The following is a 21,378-nucleotide window of genomic DNA, read 5'->3' as shown; positions in this document are numbered from 1 at the left end:
TGTCCTGAGTCCTCTATGTATGTTTCAGGGAAACTAGCAGTCAGAAATAGGGATGTAGAAATTAATAACGTATTTTAAAAACTACAAACAACCTTCCAAAATAGATGACCTTACGAATATACTTTCCTAATGCATTGGAACATGAATATGTTAAGTTCAAGCTATCGAAATAATAAAGAAATAAACATTAATGACTTGCAAATTATTCTGTAAGATATGCTGAATATCAAGGTGGTTTTGCTTGAATGAACATTGGTTTATAAAGGACAGTATTAAAATCTTAATTACCCTTGGAAATTTACACATTGTAAGTAGTTTTTCTAGGAATAATGTAACCCATACAGGATCTTATTCATTTGTGTAAGGGTAAACGGAATGTAAAGCAAGACATGATTTTGATTCAATTAATGCAGAATGTATGTTTGAAAGCTACTGTATAGAAAGGACAAAATATCGTAATTTTATCTGTGTATAGGGTTATGTGTGGAAATAATGAATTATTTTTGCTGAAATTCCCTGTGCCTGTTGCAGAATGCGTGGCTGGAGCAGAGAGGCCACATGTTTTGCCAGTCTATATGTTGGTGAGCCATTAAAAATCGGTATTACTGGAACACTGTTCTTATGGATCTTTGGTAATCCGTACAGGCGAGGTGGTAGAGCTTTTGTGTGGCCCAGGTTATTCTGTATGTCCTCCAGCAGAGAAGACGTCTTGATTAACTGTTTCGTATTTCACACAAATTTATATGGGAATGACTAGACGATCAATCAACCCCTGGTTCACAGAATATGAGCGACACTGCAAGTTGAGGCAGGTGGAGAAATCGGCTATAGCAGAGCAGGCACTGAGTGAGGCCAACCACATAGTAAAATTCACTGACACGGAAGTTCTGGCTGCAGAGAAGAGCTATCACATCAGCTTTTTCAGAGAAGCTATACAAATATGCAAACACAAGAGTAGCTTCAACAAGAAAGAAGAAAGCCCAAAGGTAAACAGATACTGGATTCCCATGCTGCAGTGAGTGACAATTGCAGGTAGCAGGAAGAGAACAGGACTGGAAATGACCAGAGGGAAGCCCTTGGACATTGGCGTGCCACTTACACATAGTCTATGGCTGCGAACTCAGCTCCAGTCCACCATCAGCAATTGAGGGTAAAGATTTGACAGTGCCAGCCACTTGTTCTGGCAAAACTTCAGAAAAATTGTCAGACAAACATCAGCCAAAGAACCTGAGACAAAAGCCAACAGGCATATTTTCAAATATTTATCACTTACAACATGAATATGAAAACCATTTGTGTCTTCAAGTCCCTCAATATTTGCCTCAATGTCGGTGATATCATACTCAGTTTGCTGGAAGTATTCTAGTTTTCCTTTTATAGATGGCAACTCACCATTGCCAAACCAATCTTTTACAACAGCTTTGCGCCTGTAAACTGCTGTTATCCTGGAAAATGAAACATACTGATTACTCATTTATTAATTTTTATATAAATGTACATTGGTAATACTATGATGATATTCACAGTTATGCTTCATTGTCTGTGATATCATACTCAGTCTGCCAGAAGTATTTGAGGCTTCCGTTTATGGATTTGCAGAGGAACATTTTTTTAAATAAATATGGCTAATACAACTACAAGTCAAATACAGTTCTCCACAATATAATATGCTGAACTGTGGTCATTGCAAGTCATTGATGATTTTCAGGAATTTTTTTCAAAGTACTAGTAATTCTGGATTAGAATAAGAAAGTAATGGAAAGTTTGTTATGAAACTGGGCAATGTTGTCAGCTCATTGTTACCTGTGGGCATAATATGGCCATGGTTGGAACAGCTGTGTGGCACTGTACTAATATATTCAGATGCTCACTGTTAATGTGGAGTACAGAGTTGCTTTGCAATGTTGTAAGTGACTTATTCTCTTCTGCATACTTTCTCTGTGAGTTTTAGTGATTAAGCTGCAAGAGCCACCATAGGCTGACCTTGAATTCAGCACCTGGGGTAACAGGGTGATATGGCAATGGCAAGTAGAATGTACAGGCGAGTCTGTTCACTCCTTGGTTGTTGCTATAACAATTGACCTTTAAGTAACTAGCCGTCAATCACTTTTTTATTATGCTCCAGATTCAGTTAAGAATTTCCAACATTTGGAATCCTCCCTCGTCACCCCAAAGAGGACCAAGCTTGCTGGTCAAAACAAGAGTGACAAAATTTCTTGTTCAAAAAGGTATTCTTTCCTATAGACTGTGTCCTGCTTTGGTCATTATATTATAAGCAGTGCACTATTCTGGCATGTTATTAAACTGTCCCCAGTCCCCAAACTTCTTGACTATGAGCTGCCCAGTGACACTCTAGAAGAGTAACAGTTACATTAATTGCCACATAACAACTGACATAGGATGCACTGTATAGAACATGTCAAAAAAAAAAAAAAAATCCCTACACTAAGGTGACTATTCAAAATTGGTTGAAACACTGGATTTTGTTTTGTAGTTGCTATTTATTCTTGGGCTGCCTTTAGCAGGGAAGTGCTCTACCGACTCACAAGCTTTGTTTGATTGTTAATTAGAAAGAGCTTATTTAGAAAGGGGTATTTAGAAAGAGCTTATTTAATTTTATGGTCCCATATTTACATTTTCATGTCGTTTCAGTAACCCACGACCAGTATTAATGCTCATTTTATTTGTTGTTCAGTTAACTAAGTCAATTTATGACAGTTGGTGGCACATTCACATGCTCAGTTATACAAGAAAAACACAAAACATTTATGTCTCTTCAGATAAGCATAGCATGTGATAAAGTAACTGAAAACAGTACCCAAAAGCAACAAATCTGCACCACTGATTTGAAAATGTATAGGCTTATTCTGATTCAGTTCACATATGTTGATATACTTGGGAGTCAGTTCTAAGATTCTCCTATGTGAATGTGGAATAAATATTGCTTCCTCACTGTAGAAACCTACCATTACTTATAATTAATAGGATAGGATATTACAAATCTTTGATTAATCTCAAGGCTGTATTCCATGGGGAAAAAAATTGACTTGTAATATTGGTGAAAGAAAAAAAGAGAACTTTGAGAGGTAAAACGATTTGTTAATTGTGCCAACAAAATTGTACATTTCACAATACTCACGGTGAACATGCAAGCCGTTCTCCTCTAGCTTTTGGCCCATGGTCATCATAAATTACTAGAGACCTTCCAAGTATACTTCCAGGTCCAGAAAGAGGAAGATGAGTGTCGGTATACAGACGGCGTGTTAATCTATTACTTTCAGATTTGCGTCCAGCGATGCTTAGTGTGCTGTGACGTATTGATAGTTCACCTACTCGGCAATAGCCAGATTTCTCTAATGTGCATGGTGATTCAGAATTTTTTGATTGAAGATTTACCTGTACAAGTCAATGAAAATAAAAAGTAATAAAAATAAGTAGAAGTTACAGTAAGAGGGTTATCAGTAATTACTACTTGCCTCAAATGGATTGTATACGTGACCAGCACTCAAGCAGCGACCAGTCCAGTTATAGAAATCTTTTCCTGGTGGCAAATCATGTACCATCCAGCGATGTTCCTCAGTATTATTTTGTGATGTTCCATCTGCATGTATTAAATATTCCACTATCACTGTAGTATCAGCCCAAGGTTTGTCTTTTGGCTGACGGAAGACAATACGACCTACAATTGGATACCTGTAGATAACTGCAGCAGTAAACATTGGCTCTTTCCATTTGTTCTTTCCCTCCTGGTAATGGGAGAGTGTCCCACATATCCATGGCACTGAAACTATTTCATTAGGATTGCTCTCATTTTTACTGTCCCTGTTAACAGAAGACATTTATCAATATATGCGCAATATGTCATTAAATTTTTACCGAAAACAAAGCAGCTGGGTTTGTATAATTTTAAGAATATTGTAAAAAATAAAAAAGATTTCTTTTTCTAACAATTCATGTAAATATAAGCGGACTGCGAGGGTATGTTTATTATCCATCACGCATCAATGTTTCCTCATCAATGTAACGCATACAGGATCTTGTTCATGTGTGTAAGGATAAACGGAATATAAAGCAAGATATGATTTTGATTCAATTAATGCAGAATATATGTTTGGAAGCTACTGTATAGAAAGGACAAAATATCATAATTATATCTGTGTATAGAATTCTAGGTGCAGAAATAATGAAACTAGTTTGCTAAACTTCCAGTGCCTGTTGCAGAAACTTAAAAAAAAAAAAAAAAAAAAAAAGAAGTATGGTCAAACAATGGAAAATTCCAGATAGAATGTACCAATATTATATTACTATATAATACAATACTGTATAATATAATATAATTAACAATATTATATGTGACTTAGTATTTTCATCAAATTAAAAAAAAAAAAAGAGTCACAACAGCTACCGATTCCACCACAGATTTAGCTAGTGAAACACAGCTCAACAAAATTCACTGACACAATAACCGATAAAAATATCTAGTGCTGGAAAAACATAGCTACACAGGCAACATACATGCAACAAAAATCCTGACTTGGTTACTTATGTAAAAAATTGCAAAATATTTTCCTAAGCGATCAGAGCTGAAACACATACTGACAGCTAGTGGCCGTGATATTTCCAGAGGATCTAGATACAGGGAAAAACTATTATAAATCATGTTCAAACATCGGAACTGGTTAACGAATCCTTTATACATGTGAATAAATCGAACATCAATTAGAAAATTATTCAGATAAAGTAATTTTTTTTTTATACTGAGCAATCTGATGGTGAACTTTCTGTAAATTTAACAAAACTACAGCTGTATAATGGAATGACTACTATGAAAATTTGTGCCGGACTGGGACTCAAGTCTGGATTTCCCGCCAATCATGAATGGTCAACTTACGATTTGGTATCTGATCACAACTCACAGACAGACCCAAACTTCCATATGTCATCAACCCTGTGTTAGGAACCTGTACTTGCACATCCATTATGTACATTCCTGCTTAGGGCAAGGATTTAACTTGAAAGTCAACTTTCCTGATACTACATTACATTGTAATTTGGAATAACACAGGTAATTCAAAATCACATTTATCTGCTAAGAAATGAAATCAGTGTGTGGCATCGTTGGCCGGGAGGCCCCATCTGGGGAAGTTTGGCCGCCAAGTGGAAGTCTTATTTCAGTCGACACCACATGGGGCGACTTTTGTGCCAGTGAAGAGGATGAACTGATGATGAGGACAACACAACACCCAGTCCCCGAGTGGAGAAAATCTCCAACCCGGCCGGGAATCGAACCCAGGCCCGACTGCATGGGAGGCGAGCACATTATCACCCATTTAAGTAGGCATTTATCTGCTGACACTGGGCAAGTGACTTTCAAGTAAAATATCTCCCCTGTTGAAATATACGTAGTGGACGTGCAAGTACAAGTTGCAGACACATGGTTGACAACATATGGAAGTTAGGATCTGGCCATGTGTTGTGCTCTGATAGCCAAATGGTAATATGACTGCTCATGATAAGCAGGAAATCCGGGTTCGAGTCCTGGTCTGGCACAAATTTTCATTGTTGTAATTCCATTATACAGCTTGTTCCATCATATCAACTAGTGCTGACATGAAGACGAAGAATGTAAGAGTGAAGAAGGCTGTGAGATGACGTCAGCCAATAGCCCGCTGACAAGGACCACACCACGAAAGAAGAGCCCTCTAGCCGACGAGAATATAAGCATAGCTCCTGCCAGCCTTGGCCGAACAGTATTCCCACAATATCAGCACAGTACTAGGAGAGAACTATGATAGCAGTGACATGTGATTGTTTACTTGGATCTTGTGTACAGCAAAGGACTTTGACTGTTTGTATGTCGCTGATGGCTTGTGACACTGTTGTAAATTCAAAGTTATGTATTGTCAATCTTCTTTTGTAGTAAAAACTATTAATGTGATTTGCTTGAATTGTTGTATAGTATTCCAAGAATGCAGTATCCTTTAGGTACCCTATACAAGACAAGTGGGCAGGACCCCACATTGGCGATGAGGACTTACAAACAAACCCCGCACCTGATGGCCAAGGAATTTTTTGTTTGTTGGTGCCTTAATTCTTTTTCTTTACTCTGCAAAGGCTTTTCTTTGCTTTAACAGTTTATTGTCATTTTTGCTAATCAGTGTTTTCAGGTGTGCATTTCAGAAAATTTCTTTACTTGCTTACCTTGTCCATTTGTTGCATTTGCATCTTTCAACATGCCCCCCCCCCCCCCCCCCCCTTCCCACACCTGTCCTGCCCACTGCTCCAGGTGCAACAGCTACTGCTATACCAAATTCTTGACAGTTTACGGAATAAGAAGAGAAATAGCTTGAGTGGTTTTCCCAGTCTGAAGCACATCTCCACATTCAAAACATACCAGGTACTGTGAAAAGCCGTTATCTATTATCAAAGGTAGTAAGTGCAGTGTTCTGCCCAATCACAAAATTCTTCCCTAATGCCACTGGGCGAGAACAGTTTTATGGCAAATTGTTGGACTAGCTAACTAACTATTATGACCAACAAGTGAATGTGGTAACAGCTAGATATTAATTCTTTAATTGCAGAAAATAGTCAGAACAAACTTATTGTGAGTGGGTAACAGATTCATAGGGTATGACACGGAAATGTAAATTCAGATGTGCTTACAGTGCTTTATATTCAGATGTTATGTTGCATGATGTGATCATGTACAATGTGCCTGATGTCAAAAATGATTTGTGCGCCATGTATCTTCAAATACCGCTCAATGAAGAATCTCAAAAAGTGTGTGTAGCAATTACTCATATGGTCTTGTTTAAATATTTGTGTTTGCCTTTTGGCAGTGCTTCAGCACTCACCATTTTCCAATGGTATTTGGAAAAGCTCAGTGTACAGGCGCCACACTGTTCAAACTATTTGAACGATATTGTAGAAGCAGGTTGTACACCTGAAGAACATATTGCAAATTTATGTGCTTTGCTTCGTGTATTGTCTGATGCAGGAAAAAAGTGTAGGCTGGACAAGTGTGAGTTTTTTAAACCTGAGTTGCATTATTTTGGTCATGTCATAAACAGTCAAGGTGTACATCCTCTTCCATCACATTTGTTAGCCATATGAGATTTGAAAGTTCCTCGCAATATCACAGAATTGCAGTCAATCTTAGGGAAAATTAACTATTATATTCAGTTCATACAGAATGCTGCACCAAACACAGCTCCATTGCATTGCTTGTGTCGCAAGTAATAGTGTCAGACAACGGCCCTAAGTTTATGTCAAATGAATATGAAACATTCTGTGAACGCAATAGCATACAGCACCTAACTAGTGCACCATTCCATCCACAGTCAAATGGCGAAGCAGAACGTTTTGTCAGAACCTTCAAGCAGCAGATTCACTCCACACACACCAGGGATGAAGCATTGCAACTGTTATTATCGTTCGCAGCTACGAGATGGTCCATCGCTGGCGGAATTGTTCACGGCCACCGCCATCGGACACTGCTCCACCTGCTCCACCCTCCTCAGCATCCAGTACTGAAGGAAGGTCACAAGTTTTGCATTGTGCCATGTGATATTGCCTTTTACAGGGTTTTTAGCAGCAGCAGATGGTAGGCATAAGGTGAGATTGTCAGTCAACTTGGCACTTGCATGTATCTTCTTTCAGGTCTCGATGGCTTGCAGCCCCACCATCAAAATCAACTTCTCTCTGTCATGTACATGATGAGCTTTCAGTCTGTCTTCCCCCAGATGCATGGATCCAGAGGACAGCATGGCCACAGCAGCCACCAGAGGGTGTCATCATGGCACCACGGCATGACCCCATGGAGGTGGAGCCTTCACCTCCTCTGGCTCCTCTCATCCCACCAATGGAACGGGACCCACCCACACCACAGCAGTTGCCACCTTCTTTGTCTGCTTAATGGCAGCAGGAGGTGGATGTGTACCTTTCTGGTCATTTTCTGGGGCACATTTCGGCCAGAGCACGTGCCAAATAGCGGGCTACAGCTGGAAGCTTGCATTTCCCTGCAGCCAATCTTCCAGTCCCACAATGTGCCCATACTCCCCACTCCTGCCTCCACCATCATGGGCGCACTACCTAGATAATGACAGTCCACTGCTTTGGGGGGGGGGGGGAGGGGGGGGGGGGGAGGAATGTTCTGGCATATTGACTAGTACCAGCACAAAGACAAAGAAAGCAAGAGCAAAGAAGGCTGTGAGACTATGTCAGCCAATAGCCCACTGACAAGGACCGCACCACGATAGAAGCGGCATCTAGATAAAGTGAATATTAGCACCACTCCTGCAGCCTTGGCTGGACAGTATTTGGACAGTATTAAGACAGTACTAGGAGAGCACAATGATAGCAGTGATGTGTGAACCATATAAATTTTTTACATGGACCTTGTATACATCAAAGGACTTTGATTGTTTGCATGTTGCCCCTCGCTTGCGACTTCGTTGTAAATTTAAAGTCAAGTATTGTCATCCTTCTTATTTGCAATAAAAACTATTAATGTAATTTGCTTGAATTGTTGTATAGCATTCTGAGAACACAGCATCCTTTAGGCACCTTATATGAGATGAGTGGGCAGGACCCCATACTCCTACACAGGGAGGGGTGAATCCTGACCCCCCCCCCCCCCCCCCCAAACATCAGCAATTTATACACATGCACCTAACCATCTGATCATCCAAATCAGCCAATAACATCCCAGACTGGAACAATATGACCATATTAAAACTATGGGGAATGACCAGGACTCACACTTAAGCCCTTTACCTTTTGTGAGTATGTACTCTAACAACTGAACTATTGACTCACAATCTGTCCTCACAACTTCAGTTCTGTCAGTACCTCTTTCCCTAAATTCCAAACTTCACATAAGTTCTCATGTATACCTTGTGGGGACTAACACTCCTGTTATTTATTTGGTCCATGTGATCTGGTCTCACGTCCGTCCCTGGTAGTTGAGTGGTCAGCGTGACGGAATGTTGTACCTAACGGCCCGGGTTCAGTTCCCAGCTCAGTCGGAGATTTTCTCCGCCCAGGGACTGGTTGTTGTGCTGTTCTTATCATCATTATTTCATCCCCATTGACATGCAAGTCGCCAAAGTGGTGTCAACTCGAAAGACTTGCACCAGGCAAACGGTCTACCTGACGGGAGGCCCTAGCCATACAGCGTTTCCATTTATCTGGTATTACACAGTATGGTACAAATGTTGAATAAAATTACATTAATATTCACTTTAGGTAGATTATGTTTTACAATACACTGCATCTGGTTTATATAAGATTTGTTTCCATCAATAGTTCATCTGTTGCATTGAATCAGAAGCAGCATATTTACTGATCTAGATATTGTTTTACAGCGTAAAAACAGTGACACAGCAAATAAGACTTCACAGCTTTACAATGCCATCCAACTATTAGAGCAGGAATTTATCTAGGATGGGTGAGCAGAGAGGAGTCACTATAATGTATGGATGACATTGATATTGGTTTAAACAGAAGATCTGTAGTGTAGTGTACACTGCATGTTTATTAGAAGGGTGCATGGATTCTCCCAATTCACACGATGAAAGTTACTTCCTCTTGGTACAGAGTCATAAATAACAAATTACCTACTAATAGACATTTATACGAAATTGGATTTAGTGACAAGGCTACATGTTGCTGATGTAGATCCTGGGACACACTTCTGCCTATATTCACTTGCAGTGGTCACCTGGAGAAGTGGCTCTGGCAGCGGAATCAACTTGCTTTCCTCACCAGGACTTCTGTCACTGCTTACACCACCAACATTATTATGCAGCTAGACACCTTCTTCTTTCCGAAGTGGATTTTGTTGTTGCCTTCTGGTGTCTATGTGTGTTGGGGGGGGGGGGGAGGGGGGGCGAGGGAGGAGATGTCATTTTGCCATTTCAGCAGCGCATACTTACTGGATAATGGGATGCCTCACAACTTCCCTGTTATCAGGACAATTTTGCTAACACGCCAGATCTCTCACATTTACCAGACAGGGTGTTTGGTAAGGTAGCTAGTGGCTATGGCCTTCTTCTGATGGAGATGTCAAGACACCATACTGGCATATATGACCCTTACCATTTCTCATTTCTATCTTCGGCAATCTGTTTCATTGATTGTGTTCCCCATTGTAAGTCAGTGAGGAAAAGAATTGTTTGGATATGTTTTCTTCTTTAGCTGCTTGATGTTGCAGTTTCAGTTTAACAGAAAAGAAAAGTGGTTAGTACTGAGACTCAATGGTTGGTAGATCGCTGGATTGAGTCTCACTGTTTCTTCCTTTCTTCATATATATGCCATTTGAGGGATAGTGTGGTGAAGGGACACCTCTGTTTGCGCAAGGTTTATTTGGATTTAAAAATAAATAAATACATAAATAGTGATAGTGTCTTTTACTACTAATCAGAAAATCCTGGGTCTCAGATTCAAACATAACCACTGCTTTAATTCTGAATAAAAATCATCACTAAGGGCAGATGAAGACTTCTGGCATAAGATGTCAACTCGTTCTGCCAATGGACTTGTCAAAGAGAGCAGAGGGATGAGCAGAGGTTCACAGCATTCTCTTGCCCTTAGGGTGTGAAACTGCCCCTAAAAAGCAGAAGAATCAGCAATCAGCAATGGTGTGATGATGCAGAAGGCAATGGAAACCACTCCATTAAAGACATGCAAGGTGTATCCATAGGACATGTGGCCTCTAATTTAAAAAGTGTCATGATGATCACTCCATTGGCAAAAGATTCCAGATTAGTCCTGCCACCAAGGGGAGGTGATAGAAATAAAAATATTCTATGAGTCAGAGTGTGAAATGTCAAAAGTATGAATGTGGTAGGGAAGCTAGAAAATCTGAAGGGAAATGCAAAGTCTCAGTATAGATACAGTGGGGATCAGTGAAGTGAAATGTAAAGAAGAGAAGTAGTTCTGGTCAGCAAAAGAAAATGATATAAAGGTAGTAGGATTTGATGTGAATAGGAATGTTGGGCAGAGAGTGAGTTACTGTGAACAGTTCAGTGATAAGGTTGCTTTCACCAGATTCGACAACAAACATAATTGATAATAATAATTCAGGTATATAAGCCGATAATGAAAGTAGAAAATGAAGAGATAGAGAGAGTATATGAGGATATGGAATAGGCTTTCCAGTACTTAAAGGGAGATGAAAACCTAATAATCATGGGAGATTAGAATGAGGTTGTAGTGGAAGGAATAGAAGAAATAGTTACAGGGGAATATGGGTTTGATAGTAGGAATGGTAGAGGAGAAAGTCTGATTGAGTTCTACAATAAATTTCAGTTAGTAACAGCAAATACACTGTTCACAAGAGGAGGAGAAACATTTGGAAAAGGCCTGGAGAACATGGGAAGATTCCAGTTGAATTGTATCATAGTCAGAGATTCTTAAATCAAATGCTGAACTGTAAGGTGTAGCCACAGAAGAAATCGATCAAGATCACAATTTAGAAATGATGAAGAATAGGTTGAAGTTTAAGAGAATCATACAGAGGAATGAATGATGAAGCAAGTGGGGCACTAAAGTACTGATGAATGATGAGACATATTTTCAGTTCAGTAAAGATGTGGATACTGCAATAAGGTATGCCGCAGTAGGTTGTTCAGTTGAAGAGGTGCAGATAGCTTTAGAATGAGCTGTCACAGATGTTGGAAAGGTAAACAAAGGTGCTAGAAAAGTAGCTGTGAAAAGACTTTGGGTTAACATGAAATATTTCAGTTGATAGACAAGTGACTGAAATACAAATATGTTCAGGGGAAGATAGGAGTACTGCAATATAAATCACTCAGGAATGAAACTGTTGTTAATGTAAAAATTAACAGGTATTTAATAAGTAATATCTATTTATTAATTATCACAATTACAGTTACAACCACAAAACAACCATGAGGACCAGATACAGATAGAAAAAGGAAAAACACCACAGTTAATAAAAAAACATAGAGAAAATAAGTCTAAGCATAATTATTATCATCTTCAGACATGGTTTACTGAACTGTACACTCACAGTTGCTTTTGTTAAAATATTTGCCATGAGCCTCTCAGAGCTAATGTATTGAACATTCAGATATCCTTCATTGTACAGCTGATGTAGGAAATTGTATTTCATATCCACATGCTTCAGTCATCTTCATAAATTGTTGGAAATTTCACAAACATTTTAAATTCTTCAAGAAGATTCTTCAGCCACAGGGTGTGTGCTGTAGCTGTTGCCAAAGCAACGTATTCTGCTTCTGCTGAAGACAGTGAAACACATGTTTGTCTCCTTGTAGTGCAACGAACTGTATTTACCAAAACCTGGAGTATGTATCCAGTCATAGATCTTCTGTCCTCTTCACTTCTCCAGACAAAATCAACATAGCAGAGAAGAGCATTTGAATTAAGCTTTTTGTAACACAGAGCAACATCAAGTGTTAACATACTGAAGAATTCATGTTGAACCTTTCCAGTAGAATTCTGTTGATTTATTTTGATGTCTACTAAAATAGGTAACTGATGCACTTATGTCTGGTCTCATAGCTGTCATTACATACATCAAACAACCTGTTAATTTTCTGGATGGTTTATTTCCAACTACACCACCACAAGCATCTTCACTGGGTTTGACTTCCATCAGTGTTTTGCACAGTACAGTCTTCCATGCTGAATTTTTTCAATAAATTTTCAAGATAAACTCATTGATTAAGAAACATTCTGCCACTGGTCCTCTGTATATTTATTCCAAGGAATGTTATTGGTCCTCCAAGTTCTCACATTCAAAATTATAATTTTAACTTCTTAATACCAGTAATTTTGCTTTTAAGATTCCCAGCAATTAGAATATCATCCACACACAGTAGCAAAAAAGTGTTATAATCACTATGGCTTTCAACATAGAGACATATATCAACTTCAGATTGTTGAAACCCAGTTTCCTTTATAAAAATGTGAAATGTAGAGTACCAGATTCTTGGTGCTTGCTTCAGCCCATATAATGCTACATTGAGTTTGCACACAAGTTCTTCCTTAAGCCTCTCACCTAGTGGAACTTTCACACATCTTTTTTCTTTTTTTTTCAGTTGGTTCTCCATGGAGAATGAACATGTGTTTCATAAACACGTGTTCATTCACCACACTACGAAAAATTCTAAATGTTGTGAGTGGAGTAACTGGAGCATATGCTTCCTCATAGTCATATACCTGTATCTAAGCACAACCTTTAATAACTGGAAATGCCTTATATCTTTCAATATTTCAAGGCACATCTGTTTTTAGTTTGAACATCCACTTACTGTCAATGGCTCTTTTATTTGCTGGAAGTGGTGCACAAGACCAAATTCCTTTAGATGAGAGAGAGTTCATTTCTTCCTTTATTGCTTTTGTCCATTCTTCTTCATCATGCTGACTTTTCACATCTCCAAAATTCTGAAGTAAGGTTTCCTCAAATGCTTCTGCATTCTAGACTAACATTGCATAATGCTCCAACTATCTACATTTTCTTGTTAATCTGTTGCTTTTCTTCAGAGGTTCTGCTTCCTTCACTTCTTCTGAAGTCACAGGCTCTTAGTTATCTTCAACAGTTTGTTCAGTTTCTTCGAAGTTACAAGGGTGAGTCAAAGGAAAACCTTAAATTTGTAATAACAAATCAAAATTGCACGCCGTTATCCTGTAAGTTGGTAAGCGTGCTACAAACAGCGTGCAGAATGGCCTGTAGACGGCAGCATAGTGCAGATGCACACATACCGTTGCAGTATCAGTATAAAGATGGCTGCCCCACTTGTGACTTGCACCAGAGAAGAATAGCGTTCTGTTATTCGTTCCCCCCCCCCCCCCCCCCCCTCCCCCACCTATAGTGAAGGTTTGAAATCTATTGAAATTCATCAACGAATGAAGGTTCAGTATGGTGACGCATTGTCACAGCAGCAAGTTTATGAATGGAGTAGGAAGTTTGCAAATGGTGTGACATCAGTGGAAGATGCTCCTCATCCAGGTCAGGCACAACGAGTTGTGACTCCACAGAACACTGCAGCAGTTGAAGCCATACTGAAGGAAAACTGCCGAGTGACACTGAATGACATTGCAGCATTTTTACAGATTAGTCATGGGTCAGCACACCACATTGTACATGATGTGCACCAGTTTCACAAAGTGTCTGCAAGATGGGTGCCATGGCAGCTGACTCATGAAATGAGGGTACGACGTGTTGATGTTTGTGAAGAACTTCTTTGCCACTTTGAATGAGAAGGTGATGACTTCCTTGCAAGAATTGTTACTGGGGACGAAACCTGGGTTCACTTCCACCAACCAGAAAGGAAGAGAGTGAGTAAGGAATGGCGCCATTCCTCATCACCAAAACCAAAACCTGAACCATCAGCAGGGAAGGTTATGCTGTCTCTCTTTTGGGACAAAAAAGGCGTCATTTTGGAGCATTACATGCCTAGAGGGACCACTGTCACCAGTGCATCATACACAGATATCCTAAAAAATCATCTGTGGCCTGCAATCAAATCAAAGTGACGTGGATTGCCGTCAGCAGGTGTCCTTTTGCAACATGGCAATGCAAGGCCCCACACTGCCCATACAACAGTTGCAACAATCACAGACCTGCATTTTGAGTGTCTTTCTCATCCACCATACTCACCAGATCTTGCCCTAAGTGATTTCCATATGTTTGGACCACTCAAAGATGCAATGGGAGGAAAGAAGTTCCGTTCTGATGAAGAGATATGCCATGCGGTCCATGAGTGGTTGTGCGGATTACCAAAAGAACTTTCTTCTAAAGGAATTTATGCACTTCGTAAGCACTGGAGGACTTGCATTGAGCATGGGGGAGATTATGTTGAAAAGTGATACAGTTTTGTACCAAATCTGCGCAATAAATAATATTTAAAAAATATTTAAGGTTTTCATTTGACTCACCCTTGTAGTTTCACTCTGATGTTCTTGATCTTCTGCTATGTTCTGCATTATGTTGCACATTTGAAGTCTGCTTCAAGATCCAGTCATCATTGCTTTCACCTTCAAATAGATACTTATCTTCTCCAAAATTCCATTTCTTTCCAATAGAATCTTGTGTTGTTTGGGACACCATTATTTGTAACTATAAGGACAATATCCAGTCATGAAACATTTTGTGTGCAAGTGTGCAACACACCCAAATACAGATAGTTTCTCCACATTTCACTTCCTTCATGCCACAGAATTTCTGGAATTTCTCCATCTAAAGCCGAAGTAGTACTATGATTAAGGATAAAAACACTTCTGAGAAAAATTGCTTTCCAAGTTCACATCCAAGAATCATATAATGAGGGTTTTCAATGATAGCACTATTTAGTTATTCTGCCACTCAATTTTGCTGAGGTGCTTATCTTTTGGTAAACTCAAACTGAAGCCCCTTTTCGTCAAACACTTTCATCATTTGATTTGAAATGCATTCATGACCACTGGCACATCTAAATTTACCAATTTTCATGTTAAAGTGAGCAGTAGCCATTTCACAGTATACTTTAAAATAATGAAACAGTTCAGACTCTCATTAAAGAGTATGAGCTCCTGTAAAGTGAGTATAATTGTCAATAATTTTATCTTGAAGCTCTTATATTGGTCCGTGTTTGCATAAAAAACAATAATATGGAATTGTGGGTCCATCATAATCAACAGTGAAAGTTACTATATATTCCTTTCCATCAAAAGAAATGGGCATTATAGGAACAAGGACCTCAGTATGTATCATTTCAAGTGGTAGTCTGGCTCGAACATGGAGCTGAATTTGTGGTAATTGTGTCTGTTTACCCTCTATTCTGGTCAAGCATTATTTTACAGGTTCAAAAACTTGACTTTATATAGTCCCTCAGCTAGATAATGATGTTTCATCATATTTTCAAGGTTCAAATGTCCTACATGTTTATGCCACAAGTCTACATCACATTCTGAAACACGAGCACTACACACAGAACTCTTAGTATTTTTGAATGAAAGGTATATGTGAAAAAAACGCAATATCCAGCCATTTCTAGTTTACACACTGATTATAAATTATTATTAAATCTGACACAAGAACATCTTTCATTTTTGTTTGAAGTTTCTTTCCACAAATCATGCTTTCAACATCAACTTCTCCAACCTTTCTGACAAACAAAGATGTATCTGCTTTGGCAACCTTTATTCTTATTGGATTTCCAGTTCTTTCACATTCATCAATGGAAGAGATTCATTAATTAAATGTTATGTTGCTCCTGAGTCTATAAACCTTTGACCTTGCTGTGGGACAAATGCTGTAGAAGAAGGCTGTTCATTTAATGACATGTATGACATGTAGAATTATACCATTTTGCTTCTTCATTTAATAGTCTATCCTTTCCAAAACTCCATTTCAATTGCTTACAGAGCAGTAAAAACAACTTTGTTTTCTTAAGGTACTGTTAGTAACAAACTGAACACTGCATTGGTTTCCTCAATGCTTTCAAATCAAGTATTAACTTATCAAACTTTAAAAAATGATTTTTCAAGAGTGTCATCATTTGCAATAAACTTTATGGTCAACAGAGTCTTTCTGAAAGACCTTTGTGCTCAGAAGTTTGAGTTCATGCACTGCACGGATCTTAGGCTCTTTCGTTGTTTTTGGAATATTCTAAGTAACTGTCTGAAATTCTTTGGATTATTTATGATTTATGGTTTTTATCAAATTTTTTAGTTCTCCCTTCTGAGCTTTCTTCTGTTCATGTTGTTCAGTTGTGCCATCCTGGAGCAGAATCTACTATTTTCATGTAGAGCTTTTCCACAAAACTCAAATTCTAGCTCACTTAAAAGTGTTTCAGTCCTAATGTCGGACCCATCAAACAATGGTATCTTGTATTTCTCTCTCTCCTGAACCATGAATGTGAATTATGTAATGAAATAATCAATTAGTTTTTCCAGCTTTATCTCTTGTACAGTAAAACGTAGCACCTAGATCCATAACCTGTTTTTAAGTCTAGAAATTACCAGACATTTAGGTAAATAACTTATCACAATTACAGTTACAATTACAATACAACTATGAAGACAAGATACAGACAAGAGAGAGAAAAAAAGCACAGAGAAAACCACATATAAAAAAATATCAAAGCATAATTATGAAATTGTCATTACTTCAGCAAGAAGTGCAGGGAGGCCAAGACGAAATGGTTTCAGGAAAAATGTGAAGAAGTTGAAAAAGTAATGATCAGCACAAGGATTGACTCAGCTTATAGAAAAGCCAACATTAAAGAGTGTCTGGTGTCAATAGGTCACATCGACCACACAAATTACAATCTTTGGAATATTAACTGCTCTGATGAGTCACCATGTTTAATTCAGTCTGCCTTTGTATTTCATGCAGTGCTCATGCGTATCAGTCTTTATGGTAAAATATCTGTGTATATAGAAAACTTGGGAACTGTTTATTATGTATATTATGATCCGTATCCAGAATCCCATATTGGTGACCCCAGACAAAAAGTTCCGTGACTTCCGTGCCGGTCGTATAGAACCAACAGGTTTCACGTCAGATGCCATGGCTACATCACTGAACATTTTTTTAGAAAGATTTGGAGGCACAGCTCTTACAACCAGGCCAACACAACCCTCTGCCATCGGCTGTTTCGCAGCTAACGGACAGTGATCTATGATCTTCTACGAGGATAACCTCTGCTTTAGCAACTCCACAATGACCGAGTGATAAGCAGTTATCTCAAAGAATGGACTCGGGCTTTGTTTTGCCGGATACACACAACAACAAGTGAAAATTGAAGTGGATGATCTACTAAATAGTGTGACGATCGATCACTTGTACGAAGTTCAAAGGGACCAAAATTCGCTTTGATCCTCTACGCGCCACGATGTCCGTTACAGTAGTGCTGTGTCCAATGCTGCCATTTGTGCAAAACGCACATGCAGTCAACTATTACCAAGCTACACCAGCCTCACCTTCCTCATAAATCAGTAACACATTTTTATGCATCCAGTTCGCCAGAACAAACCACCGGATCGGCAGCCCAGTTTTGCGACCACAAGGGTATGAGTGCACCCAACATAGCCTCTTCACCCAGCAATGTTGTACTATGACAGTGTGACTGAAAACAAGTTTCACCAGTGTTTTATGGTCCTACCATGAAGGGTGCATGGGCAGTGTGTGCAGAAAACCTTTGTTGTTGCTGCTTTAAGCTCCAGGTCACCCCCACCCCACCACCCGCCCCACCCATGGGGGGCCTCGATTATGACCATAGAACTGCTCGCTCCTTCCGCTGTACCGTCTGTGTCTGCCACTCTGGCCATCCACATTGTTTCTGAGTTGGACAATGTCAGTGCTGTTCCTGCAATTTCCGGTCCAGTTTACAGGCCCTCATTACATGCAGCTAGCCCATTCGCTCCCACAGTACCAACCGTGCCAGCCATGTAATGTTTTTGGGCGTCTTCAGAGACATTAAAACCAGCCATTGTTCTGAATGTGTGTGCTAGTAACATTTTCAATCCGGTGATGCCGGATCCCAGCATCAACTCTTGTGCAGTGGGACCGCAGGCCTTCATGGACCCGCCAAAGCCACCTTCGTCTCCACCTCCAGGCTGCCTCCCCGATACGAGGACAATCCATTTTCATGGTTCGCACTGGTGGAGCACCTCTTCAAGCTGCATCAAGTGACTCACAACAACTCCAAGTTCCTACATTTGGTCACACACCTTCATGACCACTCAGATTTAATTTGAGATCTCCTACTTTCGCCTCCACCACCACCGAAGTACAAATTCGGCAAGAAAACAATATTGGACTGACTTGCCTGCTCACCACAGGAATTGATAATCAAGATTCTGTACGGGGAGCACCTGGGGGACCGCACTCCGTCACAACTATGGCGCTGCCTCAGGTGATTTATGAGTGAACACATGATGCCAGACGTCACCCTGTGGGCGGTATGGTCTGCCAAGTTACCTACCGACCTAAAGGTATACCTACTGCCACACACTCTTTCAAGTCTAGCGGTTCTTGTGTGCACATCACAGATCAGCTGTATGCACGCCTGCACCAGAATCACCCAGCTCATTCCCCATCACTGTGTGACACTACACCTCTTGTTTGCCGGCTGTCTGCAGGCAGGGGCAGGGCCCGTTCCACTTCCATGCCTTCTACACTGCCAGGCAGTACTCATTCACTCTCTCCTCTTTCCAAGCACTCAAGACTCGCCCATGATCCATACGTTCTGGTTTACGTCCCAGAACAGATCACTGCCACCGCCACATCCGGCTCATCCGTACTGTTGGTACCACAAGGTTTTTGGGGCTGAGGCCACAAAGTTCAGGTTACCTTGCCAACACCCAAACGCTGACAGCAGGAACTAAGTGACACTGAGTTTTGTGGGGAACCCCTAACATTGCACTCCGTCCACTTGTCCCATCAGCTGAGCGGAAGTTTATACATTACAGACATTTCATCGCAGTTTGTCTGCCTAATTGACACTGGCACTGACGTGTCTATCATACCTTGACCGTTGGCTCCTACCAACTTTTCACCAACGAAATCTCTCCTACAAGCTGTCAATGCATCAACGTTACAAACTGTTGGTTCTGTGAAAAAGATGGTGCACCTATCCCCTTCTCTGATTTTTCCATGGACCTTCTACATCACTGACATCAATGAACCAATTCTCGGTATGGATTTTTTGTCGTATTGCAAAGCTCTCCCCAAACATAGTCCAGTGTTACACCATCCATCTAACACTCAGATACCGTGCTCTGGTACCCATACTCCTCGTTCTGTTTCCGCCGCAACACAGGATTTGGTTCACGAGTGTTCCGCCCTCGCAGGCAAGATTACGACCTGCGTCACTAACCTACTTTCAGAATACGACTCAGTGGTGCACCTCCACTGGGAGAACAAAGAGCTGAAACAATGCACTGCTCATACTTACAACGAGCTTTCTGCATTCCGTACCTCACTGTTGAAACGACAATCCGCAGTTCCATCACCAGATCGAACTTCATCGCCAAGCATCAGTTCAAACACTCATCAGGTTAGTTCAATAACATTCATTGAATGTGACGATTCAGTGACGCACTACCCAAGCACCCACTACGCGCAGTGCCTTGTGTTTCAAATAATGTCTCTAATAACAGTCGCTTGCACTGCATGACCACACCCACAATGCAGTCAGCCGCCCGCTTGTTGATAAACATTCCCTCTCTCCTGCATGCCAGCCAAGCAACTCGGCGGCCATCACTGTTCTCCGCTTGACGTCAGCACCTCTCTCGCCCACGCTGGTTACCCAAGGCAAAATTAACAACAAACAGTTATTGCGCGTCCCACTCCACTCTGTGCTGCACGGCCAGCTGACCTCTGCAAACAAGCGCACACTGTGCTCGCATAATAGGCATGTGACTTTCATGCTGCCTTTTCCCACTTGCGCTAACGGCTACGCCTCATTGTGCCCCACTCATCCCAAAACTCTAGGTCAGAACATTACTCAGCTTCGTGTGCAGTTCTCAGTCTCTTCCATCACTGACGGAATGATACACAAGATAATTACCACTGCCAGCCCTCCTATTAGACACAAGGTTAGATGCCTCAACTCCCATTAAGTTGCATGCGGCCCGGCAGAAAATTAACAAACTTCTCGAGGCAGGCATTCTACAGTCATCGGACAGCAAATGCTCGCAGTGTCATGGACAATTACCCCATGCCAAACATAAATGATTTCACTCATGTTATCGGGCACCACATTCTTCAGTTTGATTGACTGTAAACGTGCCTATCACCAGATTCCTGCAGCGCTGGAAGACATTCCAAAGATTGTGATTTCATGCCACTTGGTTTGTTCCAGTACAACTTCATGCCATTAGGTTTATAGGATGCCGCACAAATGTGGCAACATTTCATTGACTCAATCTTATGACGATTCGAGTTCTGTTCCGCATACCTGGATGACATACTCATTTTCAGCAAATCAACTGAAGACCACGAAAATAATTTATACCAGGTCCTCCAGACTTTGGCATCCAATGGTGTCGAGGTTAACAAAGAAAAATTCCAATTGCGTCAGTTTTCTGTGATATTTCTGGGATACACTGTCTCTGCAGACGGAATACAGCCTCCCAAATCCTGCATGCAGGCTACCACATCATTGCCACCCCAGCTACATACAAAGAGCTCAGACGTTTCCTAGGTACTATAAATTACTACCGCTACCATCTGCCTTCTGCCACCACCGTGCAGGCCCTGCTGACGGACTCACTCTCAGGCAAACAAACTTCGAGTGTTAAACCAGTCCGTTGGACTGAACCCATGCTACAGGCTTTCTGGGCTCTTAAAACAGCTTTAGCTCACGCGGTCTAACTCACCCACCCTGAGCCGTGTGCTGATTT

General features: G+C 40.5%; 1 protein-coding gene across 1 annotated transcript in view; it reads right to left on the bottom strand.

The window, feature by feature from the left end:
- Positions 1 to 21,378, bottom strand: part of LOC126356110 (uncharacterized) — a 221,942-nt gene that overhangs the window by 93,268 nt on the left and 107,296 nt on the right. Inside the window, exons 8-10 of the mRNA XM_050006811.1 lie at positions 3,477 to 3,822; positions 3,140 to 3,396; positions 1,274 to 1,445 (exon numbers count right to left, since the gene is read on the bottom strand). Coding sequence (XP_049862768.1) covers positions 1,274 to 1,445; positions 3,140 to 3,396; positions 3,477 to 3,822 — 775 coding nt within the window. The remainder of the gene's footprint in view (positions 1 to 1,273; positions 1,446 to 3,139; positions 3,397 to 3,476; positions 3,823 to 21,378) is intronic.

The sequence above is a fragment of the Schistocerca gregaria genome, chromosome 3 (assembly GCF_023897955.1).
Source record: "Schistocerca gregaria isolate iqSchGreg1 chromosome 3, iqSchGreg1.2, whole genome shotgun sequence".
In the NCBI taxonomy this organism is placed as follows: domain Eukaryota; kingdom Metazoa; phylum Arthropoda; class Insecta; order Orthoptera; family Acrididae; genus Schistocerca; species Schistocerca gregaria.
Note: the sequence above shows the minus strand (reverse complement) of the source record. Positions and strands in the feature narration are given on the sequence as shown.